This window comes from Myxocyprinus asiaticus, chromosome 45, assembly GCF_019703515.2.
Source record: "Myxocyprinus asiaticus isolate MX2 ecotype Aquarium Trade chromosome 45, UBuf_Myxa_2, whole genome shotgun sequence".
Lineage (NCBI taxonomy): Eukaryota > Metazoa > Chordata > Actinopteri > Cypriniformes > Catostomidae > Myxocyprinus > Myxocyprinus asiaticus.
In genome coordinates, this window is record NC_059388.1 from 19235239 (window position 1) to 19260361 (window position 25123).

General features: G+C 38.2%; 1 protein-coding gene across 2 annotated transcripts; it reads right to left on the bottom strand.

The window, feature by feature from the left end:
* Positions 1 to 23: 23 nt before the first annotated feature.
* LOC127434977 (periphilin-1-like) lies at positions 24 to 24605 on the bottom strand. 2 transcript variants are annotated; one of them, XM_051688051.1, is made up of 12 exons: positions 24433 to 24605; positions 24195 to 24329; positions 23930 to 23982; positions 23586 to 23650; positions 23261 to 23452; positions 23097 to 23161; positions 14089 to 14223; positions 13791 to 13966; positions 12463 to 12498; positions 8975 to 9051; positions 6968 to 7099; positions 24 to 969 (listed from the first exon to the last, which is right to left on the bottom strand). In XM_051688051.1, coding segments are annotated over exons 3-12 (1074 nt in total). In that variant the 5' UTR covers positions 23931 to 23982; positions 24195 to 24329; positions 24433 to 24605; the 3' UTR covers positions 24 to 774. The 2 variants fall into 2 exon arrangements, with proteins under 2 accessions (XP_051544011.1, XP_051544010.1); XM_051688050.1 differs by having other exon boundaries at positions 26 to 969; positions 23097 to 23164; positions 24433 to 24604.
* Between the last annotated feature and the right edge of the window lie 518 nt (positions 24606 to 25123).

The window sequence follows — 25123 nt, forward strand, 5'->3', positions numbered from 1 at the left end:
CACAAAAACTGTTTATTTAAATCAAAAAGAAAATACATGCGTTTATACGGCAGGTTCAAGACTCTTTATAATACTATACAAAGTAAAATCTACACAAATACTTGTTTTTTTTTTATAATATCATGACTGGAAAAATTCATAAAAAAAAAAGAAATAAAAAATAAAGACAAAAACGTATTATTGTCAGATGCACAGCTTTATAGTATTACAGATACTAGCAATTAGCTGAACCATAAATATTACCATCATTTGTAAAACATTTGTCATTGGTCTGAAAGTATGTATGTGAATGTAAGTGACTTCATTGGCAACAACATAGAACACTTTCAGTTTATACAGACCTGATCAGGACAACCAACATCTAGTAAATGCAAGTACTCAGGGGTTAATAAATCTCTTAAACCTTCGCAGTAATTCAGGAACAGAGCAAACCCTCCATTCTAGGATTGCTTTCCTTGTCTTCATTATTTAATTTCTTTATTAATCATAATTTTAAATGGATACAAAAGGGATTTTAAAGTAAATCCAGATTCATCAACTAGTATTAATGGTTAATTGGACTGCATAAACAACAAATAGAGAATATACAAAACACAGAAATCTTCCATGTCCCACATCCTTTCAGACCTGGATGATTTATTTTAGGTAGACACAGAGTACACAACGTACGAAGTCCGGGGTCTTCATGTAAGACATCAGCAACAATGAGGAGCTCTTGTGTAGGTTCAGAGATTTCAAAAACCAAAACTGCTGGTGGAGTGAAATTGCATCACCTTAGACAGCAGGTTCAGGCTGTCGTACGACCTCATCGAGTTCAGCAATGAAGTGTTGCAAGTCCTCGAGGCATCGCTCACGGATCTCGGTGAGGTTCTCTTTTAGTGGGTTCTGCAGGTGCTTCTCTAAGCTGGGTTCTTTGGCCACCAGCATCTTCACCACCATGCCGAACGTCTCACAGTCCTGACGGTACACCTGCCCAAAACACAGCCCAATGATCAGAATTATAACATTGTAAAATTATGCAGAGTCATTCAAGAAAATTCAAATGATTCCTAGGTTTTTTTTTTTTTTTTTTTTTTTGATACAGTGATTTAATAAGATTAAACAGTTATTAAGTTAACTGTTCTTACATGTGCATTGAAAAAGAATGACAAGAGACATGTCTCATTCTGGGCAGATGTGTGAATGGCTTTCAGCTGCAGATGGCTCATGAGTGTAGCAAGATTTCAAACAACCGAGTGAATGGGCACTTTTGTGTATTTAAGTTAATTTGATTCCTTTTGTAGACTAATTAAACAAAAATGATGTGGCCGGTATGAAGTTTTCCTGAAAGTTCGTACTGGGCAAGCTGTTACAAACCACCGAAAAAAACTCAAAACACAGATTTAGTTTGAAATGATGTCAGACCCATTCAATCTTCGATTTTTAATTAAGTATCCCAGGGCCTTAATGAGCCAGTTCTTCTGAATCTGCAGCATGAAACACAGCAAGTCCAGTGTAGTCTGTTTCCCAAACAAATAACTCTGAGCCGTTTTTTGAATCTACAGCGCAGAAAACAACATTATTGCCACATAGCACAGTCTAAACTGACTCTGGAACTGTTACTGTGTTTATTTAAATGTTGTACTTCAGAACTGTGAGACTTCAATTAGGCAGTGCAGTTACTGACTGGCTGTTCATGACAATGTATAGTTAAAGATACACAAGTTTTGTTGTTATCAGTGACATTTTATAAAAGAATAAATTAATGAATTAAATGTCATATATAATTACATAAATGTTACATTTAGAACTGTAATTCAATAAATGGTTAGAATCAATTATTGGATTGCATTTAAGTCTCAAATGTATGCAAACATGCCTTTTACAAGAATTGTATAAAATGTGTTTCTTATTTGTTATATCTGCCCTGTAAAAATCTGAAATAATCTCATAATTTGGCAACAGTCTGCTGAGGGCAGTAAATGCAATAAGAATTGCACTTCATATTTCAAAATAATTCTACCTCAAAAGTATTGTAAGATTCGTTAATCGGAACCAGAATCATTAACAGGTATCGGAATAGTTAAATTCCTTACGATTCCCATCCCTAACGATTCCTCAACAGGGCTGCTTAATAAAGCAAAATGACATTATACTCCAACTATATTAAAGTGTAATTTATCCAAGCCTATTCATTGTACAAGGGCCACAACTACAGGGGACAGTCAGGTTTGGAAAGCAAAAGTGTTACAATTCACAAGTCTATTTGATTCTCCATACTAGCATCATACACACAAGCATAGTTAAGCACAGACAATTTCCTGATGTAAAACATTTCCATTCATGCCAAATATTTAAAATCAATACTGAATCACTTAGGCCTACTTCCCCTCTGACTAGGAAATACACATGTTCCATCAAAGGTTTCAAAGATCTCATCGAACATATTCATGAAGCCATCTTTCATCTAATGATCTAAAAGTTTCTCTTTTCACTCGAGGTCACATAAGATGATGGCTGGACAGTGGTTTTGTTGCATGTTTGGAACAATGCTGTGTCTTCAGCCAAACGAAAGAACACAGCCCCAAACCAAAACTCTTGGTTGGATAATCAAACACTTCTGGCCATCAAAGCAATGCTTCAGACCCTGGGGAGTCTGCATAACCTCTGCAATTACCTTCAGTCAAACACAAGCCCTTAGGACATGCAACGTTTTGCTGTAAATCATTTCTGAATTTTACTCTACAATTTACACGAGGAGACAGTGATAAAAATCAGACAGTGCTGTGCTGTTGTGACTTTATGATGGTACGAACCAATGCAACATGCCTGACTGATTAAAAAAAAATGGAAAAAAAACAGGGTACCAACAAAGTCTCTCCAACATGGCTATAACATTACATAACCCATCCACAACATTTGCAAGCACTTAAAATATAACAGGAACTGAGAAGTTGGGTCATTATCAAAAAAGGCCATCAATATCCACAGTGGCTCATACTACCTGCCCCTACAAGCTCTGGAAAGGGTCTGGAAAGAAATTTGCCAACCCAACTAATTGTGCTGACTAATAATTTTGCAGTGAGCTCCTCATTAGCCGTTCACATAAGGGCTCTTTCCCATGGCTGAGTCAGGTTCTAGTAAAATGAGATCACCTGGTTCCAGGAATCACCAGGGCCCACACGCAAAGCCCCCAAGGTCTTGTGTGAGAACTCTCTCTAATAGTCATTAAGTAAAAGTAAGATCTTCTATGCTAACATACTAACAGGGAGTCAATTAGAACATTCCAGAATAGAATGGATAAATGACTTAGAGGGAGAGAGAGAGAGAGGAAGTCCTCAGAAGCCTGAGGATCCCAGTTAAAACAGACTGTGTGTTAGTGAGTCAATCTGTGTGACTGTTTGATTTCATTAAACACCTGGCTAACCACTCGCAGCGAAGTCTCCATTCTCCGTACAGTAAATATGCTCCCTTGTTTATTATGCAAGGGACATGCGTCCACTGCAGTTTCTGTGCTAGGATGTGCAGTCGAGCATGTACCTCTTGAAAATGTATACATGCCAATTTTAGCCACAGGAAGTGTGGAAAACATTGGTGGTTTCAGGAAGTTAATTTTTTTTAATGCATTAAACAGTCAACTATTAATCGCATAAATGAACGCAATAAATTTCCCAGCCCTAATTTATACCATTTTAATGGTGCAAGTCGTTATTCATTAATATATTTCTGGGGGAAAATGTCTGAGAAGCCATTACTGTATCCTATTATGAGATGTTTTATAACCCTGTACATACACACACAAAAATAGCCATGCTGAGATTAAACGATTCATTACAATGTCAAGAATGCTGGGAAAAGATTTCTTCGAGCATGCTCTACTTCATACACTTCCTTTGAACTCCACCTCTGTTACCCAATCAAACAGGAAGGCTGCACTAGACCTCAAATGTGTGTGTTCATGCTTTCATGTGTCATTTTTGTACTGTGGGAGGCAGATTCCTGATTCTCGGTAAAGATAACAGGGAATTATTTAGGAAGGGTGGTAGAAAAAAGGATGGAAAGGGGGAGAGTCTATCTCGACTCTCGAGAAGTTCACAGAAAGTTCAGTTTTATTTTAATATCCAACACCAAACCACCAAGTGTTCTGTTTCGGTGCTGAAAAATTCAATAGGTTCAGCTGTGTTCCCAGTAGTATGCACTAATAATAAACATTATGAATGTGTTTCAGAGGCTACAGCTAGCTTTAACTAACTACAATGTATGCGCTGTCAGTTCCAAACAATAATCATTTAATTTACATTTAATAACAACACAAAGGCAAAAGAATGCCTGTGATATGTGAAAGAAGAAAACTGGGCACAATAGTTATCACTCCATCATTTGCCAAACACATTAGTCCTCACGTTTTCAGATCAGAAACAAACATGATTAGAGACTGACGGAATTGAAAATGCCTGTCTGCACAACCCCAAGACCACTGATTAAAACTCAGATTAAGCCTCAATTTAAGACTGCAGAACTATCACAACAAAGCTGCCCTACTTGCAGTACTGTAGCATTAAGGCATTTAGTCTAATTAGAATCACAGCAGCTCATCACTAAAATAAATGTCTTAAGCATAAAATTAAAAAAAAAGCACTTACAGTAATTCTTCCGTTAAAACGTGTGTATTATTTGAGCTGTAAAGTTGTTTAACTTACTACAGTACTGTTCTTGGTGGATTACAGGGTTTATGGCATTATGTCATCATGGCAACGAAGTTGAAAAATTAGATATAACTTTACACAGAAAAGGCTAGCAAGCGATTTTATCACACTAAAATCTAGTTAACATGCATAATGTTTACGTCTTGTGGCAATACTTTTGACAAATGTGTATTTTCAAGTTTACCAATTGGCCCCATTCACTTCAGTTGCAAGTGTCTGTGGCGGTGGGGGCGTGGCCGAGCGTTCATCTGGAGAGAAAGCAGTAAGGGTGCACACACCTGAGCGCACTATAATGTCTTGCACCTGTTTCTAATTGCAGTAAGCACTGGGGAGAGCGATAAAAAGGGACCACGTCAGAGATGAGGGAGAGAGAGCTACCCGTCAGAAAGAGACTGTGTTGAGTTTGATCTTAAGAGTGTTATGCTGAAAAGCTATTTTTAGTTTGTTTATTAAAGTCATACCTTTGAGTTGAAGTTCTAAGTTCCCTGTGTCCTCCTTTCCCTCCCATCACTGAAATGTTACAGTGTCTAACCTCAATTTTTGTTTTTTATTTTTTAAGGAGGGACGAGCGGAAATAATTTTTTGTGGTAATCAACATCATGCCATACGAGACACAAATGATGTCGACTGAGCTGAAATTGTATTGAACCGGCAATTTTCCTTTAACGGTTTACCAATCATTAAAATGCATTTCACAGATCAACCGGAGCATGTTGTTTGTAGGACATGCTCACTACCACAAACTAATAAACTATATAACATAATACTGTATATACCTTATATAACATAACTTATAAACAGCAGAAACGCTGACAAAAATAAACCACTTCTTTCTAATCATTTACCTAAGAAAAAAAAAAAAAAAAACACTAAAATTTAGATACTTTTTGGTACAAGTCAAACATAATGTGAATAAAAACCTAAGACAGGTCAAGTATTGGTGCAGAGGTTAGTTAACATATTCCAGACACGTCGAGCCTAGGTGCTCAACCGGGTGACAAAGGTTTGAGTCAAGCCTGCAACACATCCAGATCCAATTCCCCTTCTCTAGCAACAAAAGTTGTCTGTACCTATCCACTAATGAAATATAAATACATTTATAAGACAGCAGTGATGTGTCCTATATCGGTATGAAACCAGCTTTTAATTAATGCCACTCAGTCACAGGTAGTTACTGGAGACATTCACCTGGCTCTGGTAAATACAAGTGAGCCGACTTTGGCAATATATATTTCACTCAAGCACACTGCAGCTGTCAGCTAAATGTTTGTCAAAATAAGGTAAAGAGTGTAGAGATGTCTAGACCAGATTGAAAGAGAAGCTAAACATCGGGTGGACAGCGAAACAACACATACACACACATACACTTTATGAAATAGCAGGCTTTGCATTATAGGCATTCACACAATGTCACTGAAGTATGTGTATTCAGGGCAACTCAAAGCAAACTTTGATTCATCTTAAGTGCAGAAAGAAATATGAACTCTTGAACAAATTAAAGAAAAGCAAAGATGTTGTCACAGAGAATTCAGTCATTTATGTACAGAAAAATGTATCATCCGAGAGGACAGAGTTATTCAAATACTAAAAATAACTGATTCAAAGGTCTTCCTGTGCATTAAGGGGAAAAACTTGGCCCTACATGCAAAATGCGTTATTGCTTAAAAATGCAAATAACACTATAAAAGCCCAGAGCTGAGTCAAGAGCCAACATTTATAATCCTGCAGCGGCAGCAACTATCGAGCTGGGCTGAAGGCTGGTGCTTGGTAAAAGGGGTAAGGCTTCGCTCCTGGGGTTTCCAACTCTCGTTTAATAGGGCCAGTAAAAGAAGAGTAGAGGGCAGACACTTTATTACGAGCGCTCTGAACTTGTACAGGGAGCTGAAACAGCGGGTGTTTCACCCTTGCCTCTCCTCGTCGTAGTGAATGTACATTTTTCAGCTAATACATCTGGCGCAAAGCTCTAGTCTAGAGCATAATCTTGATTTGATTTACAAATAAATTTGCTGTCGAGACTGCCTTTCTCCATTATTTACAAATAAACAAGTGTATGGTAAATGCACTGCGTTAAATATAATGGCTTTACTCATATTTAATAATCTCTTAAAATAATGCATTAACTTTAGCAGCCCTACTAATTATAAAATGCATCCTAAACTGGATGCACTAAAATGAGTGCATGGCCCAAAAAACTAAACAAAAAACACCCAAAACACTCTTCGCAACTACTCTACATGCCCTTCAATTAACTGAAATAAAAGGTACTGGGACATGTTTCAAACCTTCTCAATTTCTCGAGCCTTGGCGGAAATAGCTTGAGCTCGTCGCTCCTGAAAGTCGTCCATGACGGAGGTGGCTACATCTGCAGCAGGCAGAGCTTCCTCTATGGGCCCTTCCACTGTTGTCATGTCCTCCTGCAACACACAGAACCAGGAGTTATTTAAGACTGAATTAACTTGATTAACGTTCAAGCAAAAGGTCAGCACCTCAACAAACAGAGGAGGTAAGAGCAACATCTGAGATTTACAAACTGAGAGGTAAGAGCAACATCATTCAGGAAAGTAATGAAAAGGTGTTATTTATTCTAAAGCAGAAAAGAGGCAAAGCAGCCCCAAGTAAGTGTGTGACAGAACAGAAACAAGGCACTTAAAAAAAAAAAAAAAAAAAGAGAGCCTAATAACTGGGCTCAGTCTATTTAGATCTGTGACTGACATGAAGACACTGTCTCAAAAAATGAGGGCCAGACTGAACTATACCACATTTGCTTTACCTATGGAACTGGAATTGAAAATGACTCACAGGATCAACTCAAAATAAGTCAACATGAAATCAAAAAGGACCCAATTTTCATTCATAATACATGTTCAAGGTCTTATTGTGCATATTTCATCCATACTAATTATTTGAAAGAAAAACATGTTTGGCTTTGTTACGTTTATTCAAATTGTAACGTAAACTTGGTCAGCCTCTGAAATGACTCTGATCTTTGACATCACTTATTCCTCACAAATATGTCAGTCAACCCCTCCCCTCCAAACCTGGTTACATCCTGCAATGTGACACCCACTTTTCATGGTCCAAACAATTTCCTTTTGAATGACCAAGTCCTGCCCTACATTTTTTCCTGTTGAGTATCCTGACTCAAAAATACGTCAGATTACTGAAGTAAAATGGTTTACAAATTATTTTATGCTGACTTTAAATAAGAGACATCACATTAATTTGACCTAAACAAGACTGTAAAAGTAAACATCACATTCAGCCCAAAGGTTTTGACAGATATTGTTCATGACTGCTGAGAGACTATTCTAAGAAGCAAAAGAGGAGAGTGATAGAGAGAAAAGTAAAACAACAAATTTATTTTAGGCTCAGAGTGCTCCCTAGAGTATCAAATTTGCTCTGAGCCTTCGATAAGATCTCGTGATAAATCCGAGAGTTGAGCTAATGGATTTCACCCTGCTTTCTCAGCCTTGCTGCGGCCTGGGTGGCCCACATCTCATGGTGTACAAAAACGTTCATTCTGTGTTTCACTGCATTTTGTGTCAGAATCGTGCTTACAGTTAAAATAAACATGACATGGATCGCTTGTCTTTCATGCACCAAAAAGGACCCTTTAAGACACACTTTCATATATGAGAGTAAAGCGTAAGTCAGGGATACAGAGTCGGAGCAGGGACCCCTGTTACATATCATCTCAAACTGAGTATTTCATTTTAAGCCTGTAACATCCATATAGTACCATATTAATGCATTTACGTACTTTATGATGCAACCATTAAATAATCATTATCGATGGACAAAGTCATATATTAGTACATTAAATTTAGCTTTGCGAAAATCATTTTAACTTGAGATGGACTATGAAACATTTAGTTGAAATTTAGCTTGCTAACTTTAGCATTGGTTGACGTTAACTTAATTTCGTATTTGTAACTTTTTCACCATTTTTTTTTTTTTTTTTTTTTGAGAACAAACAATAATTGGCTGTGGCCCCTACAATACCAACACAGTACCCCCTGTTGAAGATCCCTGGCATAAGTTTGTTTGTGCCAGCTATGAACATTTTCATGGTAAAATCTGGGTCAAAATATAATAATAGGTAAAAGGTAAAAATAAAACCTATATAAGAGGTCTAAGGCTCCTGGCACAAGCAAACAGCTTTTGAAAAGGGGGAAAATGCTGGCATGTTAAGCTTATTATTATTTTAGTGGATGAAAGGGGGTGTTCCTGTAAGCACATCTGTTTGAGAGCGATGTGTGTGTGTGTGTGTTGCGCTGCGTGCGACTCACCTTAGAGGCTGATACGGAGCTATGAGGCGATCCGTCCTGTGATGCACTTACGGAAGGGCCGGGGGGCCTTTCCCTGTCTGTAAGAAGTTGAAAGAAATGCACAAAAGGCATCGGTTATAGGACACAAGCCAACAATGCAGCTATAGTTTGGACATGGACCAACATCCCCCAGAAAGCCAAGGAATATGCCCTTGCTTGAGTCATTTGGTGGTGTAAACGTTTTCACATGCTGGAACGGATCCTGCTCTCTTTCCGAATATTTAGCTGGTGTGCAGAACCAGGTGGCTCCTTCACTGAAGATCAGGGCTCTTTCCTGAAGGCAAACCACAGCCAGGTGCCTGCAGTGTCACCCCATGACCCACTCCGTGTGAGCTTTGTGCTCCACACCTTTGGATTTGTTCAGATAGAAATGGAAGAGTGCTTGCCAAATTGATTTGCAGCTGAGAGAATTCCACATCAGAAGTTTAGTGTAGATTTGATTGATTTATGAACTAGATTTTAGCTAAATAAGTGCTTCCACACATTTTTACCAATTAACTGACAAAAGTTTTTCAGTTTTTTTGATTACTAGATAAGGATTTTTTTTGTTGTTTTTTTAAGTTTTACAGACATCGCACTTTGAAATATTTCAGAGCAGAAGATAACTAGAAAATGTATATTCGCCATAGAGATTTTACTACTAATTTCCATGACTTTTTCAGGCCTGGAAATGACAGTATTGAAACCACTGATCATGTTTTAGCCAAAAACCTATTATCAAAAGTTAAATGTGCAAAATGTACTTCTTGCATGTACATTTGCTATAAAACAACTGTCATAGCAAGGTATAAGGGGGAACGGATAAAAGGTAGAGAAAAGAGACGGTAAGGTTTAGCAATCAGACACTCCAACAAATGCCTTTGGCCTTTTTATGATCACTGGCCAAAGGAAGTGAGAGGAGAGCAGACAAACAAAACTAGGCTCTACAATGGTGCGATTAGCAACGCTTTCTCTCAAGTTACTGTGACTGCGGGTTGACCTTTCACATACACCGATCAGCCACAAGATTAAAAACACCTGCCTAATATTGTGAAGGTCCCCCTCGTGCTGCCAAAACAGCGCCAACCCGCATCTCAGAATAGCATTCTGAGATGCTATGTTGCTCACCACAATTGTGCAGAGCGGTTATCTGAGTTACCGTTTACTTTGTCGGTTCAAACCAGTCTGGCCATTCCCTGTTGACCTCTCTTATTAACAAGGTGTTTCCGTCCACCGAACTGCCCCTCACTGAATGTTTTTTTGTTTTGGCAGCATTCAGAGTAAACTCTTGAGACTGTTGTGTGTGAAAATCCCAGGAGATCAGCAGTTACAGAAATACTCGTCTGGCACCAACATTCCTCCATGTGATTATCTAATCAGCCAATCATGTGGCAGCAGTGCATAAAATCATGCAGATACGGGTCAGGATCTTCAGTTAATGTTCATATCAACCATCAGAATTGGGAAAAAAAAGTGATCGCCATGATTTGGAGCGTGGCATGATTGTTGGTGCCAGATGGGCTGGTTTGAGTATTTCTGTAACTGCTGATCTCCTGGGATTTTCACGCACAACAGACTCTATAATTTACTCCGAATGGTGCCAAAAACAAAAAACATCCAGTGAGTGGCAGTTCTGTGGAAGGAAATGCCTTGTTGATGAGAGAGGTCAACAGAGAATAGCCAGACTGATGCGAAATGACAAAGTCTACAGTAAATCAGATAACCGCTCTGTACAATTGTGGTGAGAGGAATAGCATCTCAGAATACTATTCTGAGATGCGGGTTGGCGCTGTTTTGGCGGCACGAGGGGGACCTACACAATATTAGATAGGTGGTTTTAATGTTGTGGCTGATCGGTGTATTTAGTGAAGAGAAACAAAAACTCCTCATGAGCGGGCCATAAATTTTACATTTACATTTATGCATTTGGCAGACGTTTTTATCCAAAGCGACGTACAGTGCCCTTATCACAGGGACAATCCCCCTGGAGCAACCTGGAGTTAAGTGCCTTGCTCAAGGACACAATGGTGGTGGCTGTGGGGATTGAACCAGCAACCTTCTGCTTACCAGATCAGTGCTTTAGTCCACTACACCACCACCACTCATAAATTGCCCTTATCAGGATTCCAAAAGAGAACTCTTTTGCAGTAAATTTAAAATGACACGTTTTTGTTTCCAAAAACATTCACATTAAAAGAAATGTGAGGCGGCTGTAAAAGCTATTTCCTTAATGGGGTCTTGTCATATGGAATCAAATTTTCCTTGATATAACATATAAGGAGGTCTTTCTACTATAAAAACATACCAAAAATGTCAGAACTCAAAACTTAATCTCCAATGCAATCTAAAAGCATTTACAGAAACCAAGCTGCAAAAACGGCTCGTTCTCTACTTCTGCAACTTCCCTACATCATTTCAGGGCTCATTATTTCATGACAGCCTCTACAGCGAAAAAATAAAAAAATAAATCAACGACCGCTTTACGTCATTGCATCCTTGTTCGTAAATTGAGAGAGCAGGACAGACAGGTCTAGTGTGGCCTCACTATTCCTAAACACCAAAGGGGACCCACCTGGACTATTTTGAATTATTTTTGTGTATAAACATCCACTAGACAAATGTCTTTGACTGCTGTCATGTAATTGGAGCTGCTTTTAAATGATGCAGTGTCAAGTTACAAATCTAAAAACGAGAAGCCATTCGGTTTAATTTAGCTGCTGTGCCTCTTGTTGTTTTGAGCATAAACGTGTCCTAGAAGCGTTCTTTCACTCATCTGCGCTATTTTTTCATTTGCGCTTTGCAAAGGAATTGTTATTAAAGGATGGGGCAGATAAAAACACTTGGACCCAATCATGGTTTCATTCATGAACATTTCAAATGTTATGACTGTTTGATTGTTTATGGTGCTGAGTGTTAACAGTTGTGCTTGAGATGAACAGTGTATATTCTGATGCAATATGTTGGATGTGTGTTGTGTAAACCCCAAAATTTAGTTTTATAATGTTGTGGAGCTTGTTCATTCTCTTCCGACTGAGTTTCAAATATGGCTGTATTTGAGGGGCTGCACAATGTTAGCCAATCATAACAGTGGGCGTTTATGTTGAAGTTTTGAGTTTTAGACAGAGGGCCAGAGACAGGGTGGAAAATGATCATATATTACTAAATAAAAACCATTACTAACATTATCAGTGGATGAATAAAAAGGGAATTTCATGACCCCTTTAATTTACCCAAGCAAAACATGCAAACGCTCTTTACTAAAGTGAGCCACTGCAGTAGTTCATTTTCATGGAGTTTATTAACATTGCGCAACAATATATTACTCATGCTCACGCCCAGACTTTTTGGTAAACTTTGTGAATGCTTAAATTTGTGAAGACTATTTGAATTCTGAGAGATCTGTGTGGGCCTGATCATGCTCATAATGACCAAATAATCTATATCCCCTCAAAAGACAGTGTTTTACTCACCTGATATTCTGCCTGGCCCAAACGGCTCCTCAAGTCCTAAAAAGACATGAAAAAAATAGTTTTGCAAGTATACGAATTGCACTTCTGTGGTTTTCATGAGCATATAATTTAAGTGTGTTTGATGCATTTCTTTCATCAATATTAGAGATAAGAACATATGACCTCATGCAAGCCTACTTCCTTCTTTTTAAACCAGTATAAACTAAAAAGGTTTGCTTGGGGTACATTATCCCAAACACATGCATCCAATATTGGCAGTTCTATGCATCACTCTGGAGCTTATTACTGAGGATCTCAATATGGTAACAGAGCACAAGGAAACAAACACAGATGGGAGTCTATTAGGACAGGCTTCGAGTGACATCATCTGTAATCATGAATTGTAAGAGAAGGACTGTGGTGGATGTTTGGGTAAGTCATTTCGACCAAGACTGTCTAATTCCTAAAAAAAATATGATTCAAATTAAACATGGAAAGCACGTAGGCTGTTTATTAAGTGCATGAAGAATAAAGCAAGTGAGGAAAGCTTTGAAGTTTTTCCACTCTGCAGCTGAGCGTATTAAAAAGTGATCATGCAAATTAGTCAAGAAAGCCTTTCAATTAATTCCAATAAGTTAATCAATTAACAGGCTTTCAAACATTTCAGATAGTCAATTTCAGGTCAAAGACTACACTGCACGCTGCACAGTGCACTGACCCCTTGTACTGTCTGCGGTCTGTGTGTGGGGGAGACCCCACCAATGAGATTTCTCCAAAGGAAATGCAGGGAGGATTGGCATTCTGTCTATACCTGCAAACACCATTTTGTATAAAACATTTGTGTATATACATCGAGTAGAGGTGCGGATTGATACATTTTGTTGAGGGTAGAAGAAAAAGTTTTTGATAACTCCAGTTATCCAATGGCCCAGTTTTTTTTTTTTTTTTCAGGGACCAGTTGCAAGAAACCCCTTAAGTTAAAACCCTTAGTTATAACTGTAAGTACCTTGTGATTAAGGGCTTTCTTAAGAGATTTTTTTTGCAGCCGGCTTCAGATTGATACCTTTCACTGTGTTAAGCAGATATACAGGTGTGTTTTAGGTGAGACTGATAGAAAAGTTTAGGGGTCACATTTTTTTTTTTTTTTATAAGTAGGGCCATAAACTATAAATTGATACTCAGATTGACACTCCGCACCATATATTATTTTAAATATACAGTGGGTTCCAAACATCTGAGACCTCTAACGAAGATTGTTCTATTTTGCATTTTTCATGACAAACTATATTATCAGCATAAAAAAATTTAAATAACGGCAGGAGATTTCCAAAGTTAGAGATATTTCATACTTTTCGCCTGCTGGGGCGGGAAGGGGTGCGCTTTGCCCCGTTCTGGCGAGTAGCTACGACTGCTGATGCTGGACCCAGACCGACTATGTGGAGAAGGAGGGACGTCACGTCGCACTGGAGAACGCTCACGCACTGGAGGGAAAGGAGCCTTTCGTCTCAAGTTGTCTCGCTCCTCCCTGTGATGGAGATGACACACATCCAGTACATGTTCTCATAAGCATTTGTATAGTTCTCATGTAGGACATGAGTATAGAGCCTTATTTGTAGGAGATCTCAGATAATGTGCTTAAATACAAACCCCCGGTCCAGGTTCATTATGGCTTGCATTATGGTGTCATCTCCGGCCTCAGGGCCCAATGTAGACAGAGACCTGGGTGCTGGGTATGAACCCTGGGCTCGAGCATTTGGGGGAGGACCTGCTCGATTGCTCTGTCTGCGACAGGAAAAGAAAAAAAATAAGATATTTATGTTCACATTATGGATCAGTAAAGTCAGAAATGTCTGCATAAGATATTTTCATTGAACCCTCATTTAAAATATACTATACCAAAACAAACAAATTAAGATTAAAATAATAGATAAAAATCAAAGTCTAAGTATGTGTACTGGTCCACTGTCATTCTAAAGATTAAAAAGTCAAGTAATTTTTATTTCTAAAGCGTTTTAACAACACACATCATTTCAAAGCAGCATTACAGAAAATTATGCTATAACAGAAAATTAAGCTGTAATGTCTATTATGTCTTAAGTCATCATTGTGCAGTCTGATGAATAATGTATTATAAAAAAAATATATTTTAGCAATTAATTTAATGTCTAAAAAGGGTCTTAAAGATGCACAGTCAGTGACTGTTGTGTAGATGAGTAGGGCCCCTCTGGCCCTGTAGGGTCAGATGCCACTTGTGCTGGGCTGAAAGTTCAAGGGTGAAGAGACAGGGTACTTGCACCGGCTTTAGGATTGTGACGGTCATTTTGGATTTTGGACACAAGGTCCAGCAACTTGGAAACATGATGCCCAGAATCTCCCTCCTCCAATTCAAATCTCCCATAAAACCCATCTCTTTTCCTCAAAAGCTTTTCACACCTCTTTTTAATTCCTCATTTTAGGCAGAGAGAAGCAGATCACACACGTGGCAAACCCATTTGGCAAAGGCTTTGGGACAATAACAAAAAAAAAAAAAGAAGCATAAAAGAGCATTCACAACACATTTAAATTCTATACTGTTACAAGGTGAAACAGAACTTTTATCAAGAAATAATGTAGGGCGGGATTTGATTGGCTCATAAAAACACATCATATTAAGCAATGATTTTATTGGTTACTATTATTTTCCCTGCCCGTGCTTCCTTTGTCAGCAGAGGAAAAGTGAATTGCAAGTGAATGGTGACCAGAAATCCAAAAGCTCCAAAAGGATATAAAGTCAGCATAAAAGTAATCCATATGACTCCAGTGGTTTAATCAATGTATTCTGAAGCGATCCAGTTGGTTTTTGGTGAGAACAGACCAAAATGTAATTAATTTTTCACTGTGCACCAAGTGCAATCGAGCTTGAAATCTTGATCATACCTAGAGACTGCAATGACAAGATGTACAGTGAAATAGGAGTAATATTTTGGTACCAACACCAACTGGATCACTTCAGAATACATTGATTAAACCACTGGAGTCTTATGGATTACTTTTATGCTGACTTCATCTCCTTTTTGGAGCTTTTGGAGTTCTCGTCAACATTCACTAGCATTGTATGGACCTACAGAGCTGAGATATTCTTCCTAAAAATCTTTGTTTGTGTTCAGCAGAAGGAAGAAAGTCATACACATCTGGGATGGCATAAGTGTGTGTAAATGAGGAGAGAATTTTCATTTTTGGGTGAACTATCCCTTTAAGGAGAGCAACTTTAATAAGGGGGGGAATGACTGAGTGCACCTTTAAAATGTATTATTTTAATTTGCAATAAATAATAAAATATTAAACAAAGTAGCATCTTTAAACAAATGATACTAGAGCTTTTGCACATTTCTGAGCCTTTTTTGCCATTACTTTCCCAGTCCCAAGGTAATTTTAGTTGATGTATAAGGTCAGTTCCCCTCAAGTGTGGCTTGAGTGTTTTCATAAACAGACAATTTCCACCTTTTAAGGTGGAGAACAATTCTGTCCAGTTTGTTTACTTTACCATCTAAATACAGTACATTAAGACAGAAGGGTCAATTTTGATTTACTGTCTTTGAAGACTTTTTTAAAAATCTTGCTCTTGTATCTGTTGATTATGCAGGATAACCCTCACAGGAGATCCTCTTAAACTGGTCTGCATACTGAGATCTGCTTCATTTAAGACTTTTGCCTATTTGTGTAAGGATGATGCCAGAGGCTTCACATCCTGCTTGTAAAGTGCAACTCAATATAAACTGCACAAAGAAGAGGGCAAAATGAGCCTTGTAAAAAGATGCAATGCTGCCTAACAGAGCAGTACCGCTACCAAGACATTCATTAACACACATCTGTTCTAGCGGCAGTAAAACCCCCTTTAGTTTTCTCTGCCCCCTCTTAACTCAGTTTACCTGCCAGGGCCCTCCGGTCAAACAGGGCCAATTACGTGCCACTTCTACGGCCTGCCGCACAGGCGAGTGAGGGGACATAAAAGAATCAGAGGCACCTGGTTCGAGTGACCCTGGCCTGAACTCCAGTCGATTCTTCTCTCACAAACACACACGTAAATGCATCAGCACACAGTGACCTCGCAAAACATTAATGACCCTCACATCTGTTTGAAGTGCAGGTGACCCTGTCTGCCATGGACTAACAGAGCAAATTACCTCAAGTCTGTCTTTACTACCAATATGAGGCCAAGATATTACCCTGAGCCAAAGAAAGGTTAACCTCGCAGTCCCAATCACAAACCATCACAACAGATTAAAGCAATGAAAAGGTAAAAACTAAAAAGGTAAATGTAAAGAGCATGCTTGATTTGCACGATCATTCTAATTACCAGGGAAATCATTTATATGACCAAATAAAGGACATGGATGTAAAACATTGTACCTTTTTAAGTGAATCTAGGAAAACTCTGATTTTATTTAGTAGTATAGCCAAACAGTTGAGCGTGCGAGTGCTGCTCCGCCTGATATTTAAAGTGCCACCAAGTGGTGAGATTGGGCTGTGCACGTTAGCACTTAAAGAGATATAGATAGGTTAAAACATTTATTTAGACAGTGACAAAACTTTCATAATTTTGTCTCTGTAGGCCACCACAATGGATTTGAAATGAAGCAACGGTTTAGGAATTACAGCACTTTTATGCATTTGGACCTCATATTGAGAGTTCACAGCAACAGCGTCTAAATGCGAATACCAAATTTGCAATCAACTCTAGACCGTTTAATTACTTAACTTAATTAATCAAGAAATATCCTGGGAACAGCCCACACCTGGCCATGAAACAGTTTCTCAGTCAATTGTGCAAATACTTTAGGTCCTTTGAAAAGAAGGGAACTACATATAAAACAGGACTGTGAAACTGTGTTAAAAATGTATGTGTTAAAAATAACGCAATTAATGCAGTATCTGGGTTTTTTTTTTTAATTCATGAAAGTTCACTATTGTTTTTCTCCACTTCCTGTGGCTAAAATTGTTTTATACATTTCCAGGAGGAACAAGTTCGACTTGACTGCACATCCTAGCACAGAAACTTATTGTATGTAGCAATGCACGCTTATTCATTATGCGCAATACATGTCCCGGGCATAATAAACATGAGAGCGGATTTACTGTATGGAAAATGGAGACTTCACCCGCAAGTGGTGAGCCAGATGAATTGTTGGGTGTAATGCATTACCAAGTAATTAATTACTGTAATTAAATTATTTTTTCATTGAAAAAAGGGATTACTTTGAATTTTTCAGTAATTTAATTACAGTTACTTCTGATGAAATTTTGTTAAATACTGTATAGACTATAGAACAATTCTATATCAAATAATAGTGAATCTTATGTTAAAATATGTTTTCTAATTTAATGCTGCCCCCTTAAATTCTTTGGCCAGTTCATGGATAATTAATTTGATTTTATACAATTTATTTGAAAGAATTAAAAGAACAGTTTCATGTCTATAATTGTATTTTTCATCTGGTTGAGGTTGAGCAAGGTTTTAGAAAGTAATTAGTAATAACTAATGCAATTACTTTTCAGACAGAGTAATTAGTACAGTAATCTAAATACACTGTAGAAGTTGTAATTAGTTAGTAATTAATTACTTTTATAGAGTAACTTATCCAACATGGCCAGGTGTGGGAGAGATTAGGGCAAGCTGCCGTATCCCTTCGCATCACCCAAAAATGCTCACTCATTTTCATCTGACCTACTATCCAAAACGAAATTGCATGAGAGAGGCCAGTGTGTGCTGCAACAGAGACTGAGAAGTACCTGGTCATTTAGAAAGCTGCAGCCAGGTATACTTGTAGAGACTTAAACTTAAGCATTCCATTTGTTTTATATCTGAATGTATAGTGTCTAATAATGAATTGTCAACATACACTCAAGTTTCTCTTGCCAGTAAAGCTTCAAATTAATTGAATCTGCCCATTTGATTCTATTATTAAAAAGTCCACTGTAAAACAGCAGACTTTTAATTACTACATGTCCACTGATTTATAGCATGATTACATATACAGTGCAGTCAGAAAGTATTCAGACCCCTTCATTTTTTTTTTCACATTTTGTTATGTTGCAGCCTTATGCTAAAATGCTTAAACTAATTCACATCAATCTACACTCCATACCCCATGACAAAGCAAAAATTAGTTTATTGATAACTTTACAAATGTATTAAAAATAAAAATAAAAAAAATCACACTGACATACAGTGCATCCGGAAAGTATTCACAGCGCTTCACTTTTTCCACATTTTGTTATGTTACAGCCTTATTCCAAAATGTATTAAATTCATTATTTTCCTCAAAATTCTACAAATAATACCCCAAAATGCCAATGTGAAAAATTTGTTTGAAATCTTTGCAAATTTATAAAATAAAAAAAAAAAAAATCACATGTACATAAGTATTCACAGCCTTTGCCATGACACTCAAAATTCTGTTTCCACTGATCATCCTTGAGATGTTTCTACAACTTGATTGGAGTCCACCTGTGATAAATTAAGTTGATTGGACATGATTTGGAAAGGCACACACCTGTCTATATAAGGTCCCACAGTTAACAGTGCATGTCAGAGCACAAACCAAGCCATGAAGTCCAAGGAATTGTCTGTAGACCTCTGAGACAGGATTGCATCGAGGCACAGATCTGGGGAAGGGTACAGAAAAATTTCTGCAGCATTGAAGGTCCCAATGAGCACAGTGGCCTCCATCATCCGTAAATGGAAGAAGTTTGGAACCACCAGGACTCTTCTTAGAGCTGGCTGCCCAGCCAAACTGAGCGATCGGGGGAGAAGGGCCTTAGTCAGGGAAGTGACCAAGAACACAATGGTCACTCTGACAGAGCTCCAGCATTTCTCTGTGGAGAGAGGAGAAACTTCCAGAAGAACAACCATCTCTGCAGCACTCCACCAATCAGGCCTGTATGGTAGAGTGGCCAGACGGAAGCCACTCCTCAGTAAAAGGCACATGACAGCCCGCCTGGAGGACTCTCAGACCATGAGAAACAAAATTCTCTGGTCTGATGAAACAAAGATTGAACTGTTTGGCCTCAACTCTAAGCATCATGTCTGGAGGAAACCAGACACCACTCATCACCTGCACAATATCATCCCAACGGTGAAGCATGTTGGTGGTAGATCATGCTGTGGGGGTGTTTTTCAGCGGCAGGGACTGGTCAGTGTTGAAGGAAAGCTGAACGCAGCAAAATACAATGATATCCTCAATGAAAACCTGGTCCAGAGCACTCAGGACCACAGACTGGGCCGAAGGTTCAACTTCCAACAGGACAATGACCCTAAGCACACAGCCAAGACAACCCAAGAGTGGCTTAGGGACAACTCTGTGAATGTAGTTGTGTGGCCCAGCCAGAGCCCGAACTTGAACCCAATCAAACATCTCTGGAGAGACCTGAAAATGGCTATCCATCGACGGACCCCATCCAACCTGACAGAGCTTGAGAAGATCTCAAGAATCCTCAAATCCAGGTGTGCAACACTTGCCGCATCAAACCCAAAAATACTTGAGGCTGTAATCGCTGCCAAAGGAGCTTCAACTAAATACTGAGTTATGGATCTGAATATTATGTCCATGTGATATCAGTTTTTTCTTTTTAAGAAATTTGCAAAGTTATCGAAAATCTGTTTTTGCTTTGTCATTATGGGGTATGGACTGTAGATTGATCTGAAAAAATACAAATAATTTAAAGCATTTTAGCATAAGGACGCAACATAACAAAATGTGAAAAAATGAAGGGGTCTGAATACTTTCTGAATGCACTGTACTTATATCAAAGGTTTATACCTGTTAAAATGTGTAATTAACTATCTGCAAAAACAAATGGACATTTTAACATGCACAGTACATATGTTTGTTGTAATGTATCATATACCACGATTAATCACAGAAAACTATATGATTAATTAGTTAAACATTTTCATCGCTTCACAGCCCTAAAAGTGCTGTAATTCCTGCACCGTTCACACATTTGGATTTAAATATCCTAAAATTAAAGCTGACCGTCTGCACCTAAATCACATCCATTGTGGTGGCGTACAGAGCCAAAACTGTGAAAACCGGGTCACTGTCTAAATACATATGACCATCCTGTAGTTCACTCAAATTTAATTGTCAATATTTACTCTTCATGATGCTTAAAACCTGTATGACTTCCTTTCTTCTGTGGAACACAAAAGGAAATGTTAGCCTCAGTCACCAATCGCTTTTATTGCATCTTTTTTTCCATACAAATATAGTGAAATGGCAACTTAGTCTGCAAGTCCCTAATATTCTTCCAAATATAATTTATGTTGCAACAACATGACTAAGTATATAATGGCAGAATTTTCATTTTGTGAGAACTCTCTCTAAAAATGGGATCACTGAAAAAGCAATTTTACTCTACATAGGGACAGGTCGCCCCCTTATGGTGCCCCATGATAAAATGACATGACTAGCTGAACACTACTATCACTAAAGGTAGTGTTTGGAAGAGGGTCCTTGCGCACCTTGAAAATAATCAAATTAAGAAAACTTGTCTTGATGCAAGCATACGAAGGACACAGATTTGGTGATGCTCTTTCAGAGTAGATACTGCAACACTGGGTTCACTTGGCAACCCTCCAATCCCTACTGTGGACTGTTGCAATGAATTACCAGAGAGAGATGAAGAGATACAGAAACCTCTGGGAACCTTCCAGTGCTCACACAGATGGCAGAGCGTCTCCCTCTGAGTATTTTCATGGAAGCTGAACCACAAAAGCCATAACAGAGAATGTAGGGCAACTCGGAGTTTGATTTATGTTCCTTCTTAAAGTAGTTCACCCAAAAATGAAAAACATTGCTGATAGAATATGCTCTTCCATATACCTCTGTGACGTGCGCTCATGTGAGGGATGATGTAAGCTCGTTGGTAAGGTCACGCGTCACGTGGAGGAGTCAGGAAGCGCGTCATTGTTTACACTGTTTTTTGTATTATTATTTGGAAATTATTTTTTATTTTATTTTATATTGTTTTGGACTGTTTTGGTTTGTGAACGGGGCTTGGTCCAACGAGCTTACTTCATCCCTCTTATGAGCGCACGTCACAGAGATGTACAGAAGCGAACATTTGTAGTTAAAAAGTATATAAGTATTGTTTTGTTTCTCAAAATAATCAATCGTTTGGGTTCAGAAGAACTTTATTTGCTGACTGGAGTCGTGTGGATTATTTTGATGGACACTAAATATGCATTTTGGACCATCAAAAAATGGAGGATATAAACTTGCGTTGTTTAAAGGAGGAGGCCTGAAATGAAATCCTAAAAGTCTTAAATTCTGTTTTGATGAATAAAGAAACTCAGATATATCTTGGATGGCCTGAGGGTGAGTAAATTATCAGCAAATTTTCATTTTTGGGTGAACTATTCCTTTAAGAAACCTGACTTCTGTCTTTGTCTCTCCCTTCTTCTCTCAAACAATAAACAAAAGGCATTAAAGGGATAGTTGACCCAAAAATGAAAATTCTCTAATCATATTCTCACCCTCATGCCATCCCAGATGTGTATGACTTTCTTCGGCAGAACACAAATTAAGATTTTTAGAAGAATATTTCAGCTGAATGGTGAACAGAACTTTGAAGGTCCAAAAAGCACATAAAGGCAGCATAAAAGTAATCCAGTGGTTAAATCCATGTCTTCAGAAGTTATATGATAGTTGTGGGTGAGAAACAGATAAATATTTAAGTCCTTTTTTACTACAAATCTGCACTTTCACATTATTCATGCATATCGCCACCTACTGGGCTAGGAGGAGAATTTATAGCAAAAAAGGACTTAAATATTAATTTATTTCTCACCCACACCGATCATATCACTTCTGCCTATCATTATGCTGCCTTGAATTGTATGGACCTACAGAGCCGAGATATTCTTCTAAAAATCTTCATTTGTGTTCAGGAGAAGAAAGAAAGTCATACACATCTGGGATGGCATGAGGGTGTGTAAATGATGAGAGAATTTTTAATTTTGGGTTAACTATCCCTTTAAAGCTGGAGGGAACCCAACTGACTTTCAAAAGAAACAGTACCGCCATCTCCTGGAGAAATGATGTGGCCTTCAAAACACATGACAAACCTAGACTAATTGTTACAAATCTGTTCAAACGTTTAATAAAAAAGTGCATCTAGCAAGTGAATTTTGTAAAAACATTAGTTAGAGCACTATTTTTGAGAAAATCACATCACGAGACATGCACAAGAATATATGCAAAAGAGAGTATTACCAATATTTCCAGAATAGAGTAGTGGGGGGAGTTAATGTGCCTTAGTTAATTTGGAATATGCTGATTACTATTTATAAATAAATATTCCATTAGTTGTACTGTCTCGAGAGAATTTTCTCTTTTTTCTAATCTTCTCATTATTTATTTTTTGGAATAAAGGCATAAACTAAAAATGGACCATGGACAGTTGAGCATGGTTCTTGAGGCTTCTAGGAAGTAGCCTATTTTCTGGAACTGGCCTTTAATGGTACCTTTGCAATACAGCAGAGAGCAAATTAAACTAGCCGATCACCTACTGCAATTTGCATAGGCTACATATTCTTTTGCTTCTCTCCCTCCAACATCAAGGGATTAATAATGAACCTTTTCCCTGTGTAGCAGGATAAATGCATGTAATACCTAAAGTCCATTTGGCGGCCAGGATTGGGTTCCTCTCTGGGCCCTCTGTAGTATGGGAAGTCTTCCTGCTGAAATGCATACAAATGGATATGATGCAAATTTGAGTTATGCAACTTCAGTTGTGAGTTGCTGAATGTTTTCAATATATGACCTTTGATGCTTACCCTTCGAGCAGGTGGCCCACCCCTGTGATCGTTTGGAAATGAGTGATGCCTTTGATCTTCTCCATGGTAGTTACGAGGGGCGCCGTTCGGGTAAAACCGAGAGGCGTCATATTCGAAACCTCGGCCAAATTCCTCGTCCGGCCGCCCGAAGGGAGGTCTCCTTTCTCCTTGACCCCCTCTTGGATATGGACCCTAGAAATGATAGATTAATGCAGTGTTGTTGGATTCTAACAAGGTGATTTCTGACAGCCATTCTCATCTGGAAAAAATGTCAGATTGCGGCTGGAAAATCTACTACAGATAGTCATGCCAAATGAGTAATTACCCCTCTCTCTGAATGAAACCGTTCCTCGTAAATGTCTCTGATGTTTCGATCTCTCCTAAAAGCCACTGAGATAATACACACAAGACATATGAGCAACAGTAAAAACATTTTCAAGGCTGATATACAAACAAGATCACACCAGAAGAGGCTAATTTTATCATAAACAAGAATAAGTTTAATGTATTAAAAAAAGTTTTTTAAACTATATTGTATGACCTTGAGCATATTGAAGCAAATCAAGCAATGCTGAAAATCATGGTCTAATAAAAATTATTTCTTTACTTCTAAAGCTACATTTGAAATCTTACCATGTCAGTGTGTGACCTCCTTAAAAAATAACTTACTTTTTATTTCCTGAATTCAAAAGGAATGTCTTCAACTGTATGATGCAGGTAACCTAATAACAGGTGAGAGATGAAGGTAAATGTACAGAAATAGAGATGCAAATTGAACGTTTGGCAAATGTCAATAGGTGACACTATTTTATGTTGTGGCAGTGTTTGGTCTGTTTGTAAACATGAAAACCATTCACAGCAAGTGAAATCACAGAAACACAACAACATACAGTATAACTGTTTTGAGTAGTCAGGAAGCATGCACACATCTTACCCTTGTATTTGAGCAGTTCGAGCGTGCCAAGGTTTTTTTGTTGTCGTGAAACTCACAGTGAACGAGGAATCAGCTCCATGGTTCACAGGTTAATGTTCTTGCCCGTATGTGTATGTATCCAACGAAAACAATCTCCTGTTTACAGTAAACTGGTTTAAATAAGACACAGTAATAACGTTTTTCACAAGCACGTGCTGAGAACAAATAGACTCCATAATCCAAGCTACCGAATACATACCGTTCACATCCTGTGCTTGACATATCTGCTGTCAAAATAGCATAAACATATATTTCGTAGTCAATAACTTGATATACAACATGAAATTTAAAACGAAACGCGGTTTCACGCTCTTTTCGTTTTCCAAACAAAACCAGAGATCGTTTAGCAGAGACGGGCCACTTCAATTAAAATGAATGTGAGAAATTGGAACGCCCAACGGCAGCCAACGGTCAAGGGATGTAGAAAGGAAGTCCCGCCTTACAGGTAAAAGAGCCAATCACCTTTTAGATACATACATCGCTTGTCAATCAACTCTATAACGCGCATGCGCATTAGCTATACAAGCCGAGTAAATTGCGATTTTTGCGTTATCTGAGAAAAATAATTACAAATATGAAACTAGTGTTCTCATATTTTACTGATGTTTTGAAATATGTCCTTTGATCATAATCTTGACCAACCGTTTAGGGGATTTTGGTCTTTTCCCATTTTAAATAGATAGGAGCTGCACTGGCATGACTGGAAAAAAAGCCTCCAGAGAGCGTTCCAAAGATGGCCAACAGTGGACTGACTTGCTTAAAAGACTTGACAAAACTCCACAGCCACAATGAAACACAAAAACGCTCCCGGGTCCGGAACAATTTTTTTTTTTCAAAATAAAACAAAATTAGCATGTATCTGTTAATAAAGTGGTTGTTAAATTCACATT

What these genes read in the sequence shown, in the direction of transcription:
- LOC127434977 (XM_051688050.1), bottom strand. An exon ending in GGCCGCCAAATGGACTTTAG is followed by an intron (nt 14,224 to 23,096) that starts GTATTACATGCA and finishes TTCCTGTCGCAG; the next exon opens with ACAGAGCAATCGAGCAGGTC. An exon ending in TGGGCCAGGCAGAATATCAG is followed by an intron (nt 9,052 to 12,462) that starts GTGAGTAAAACA and finishes AACTTCTTACAG; the next exon opens with ACAGGGAAAGGCCCCCCGGC.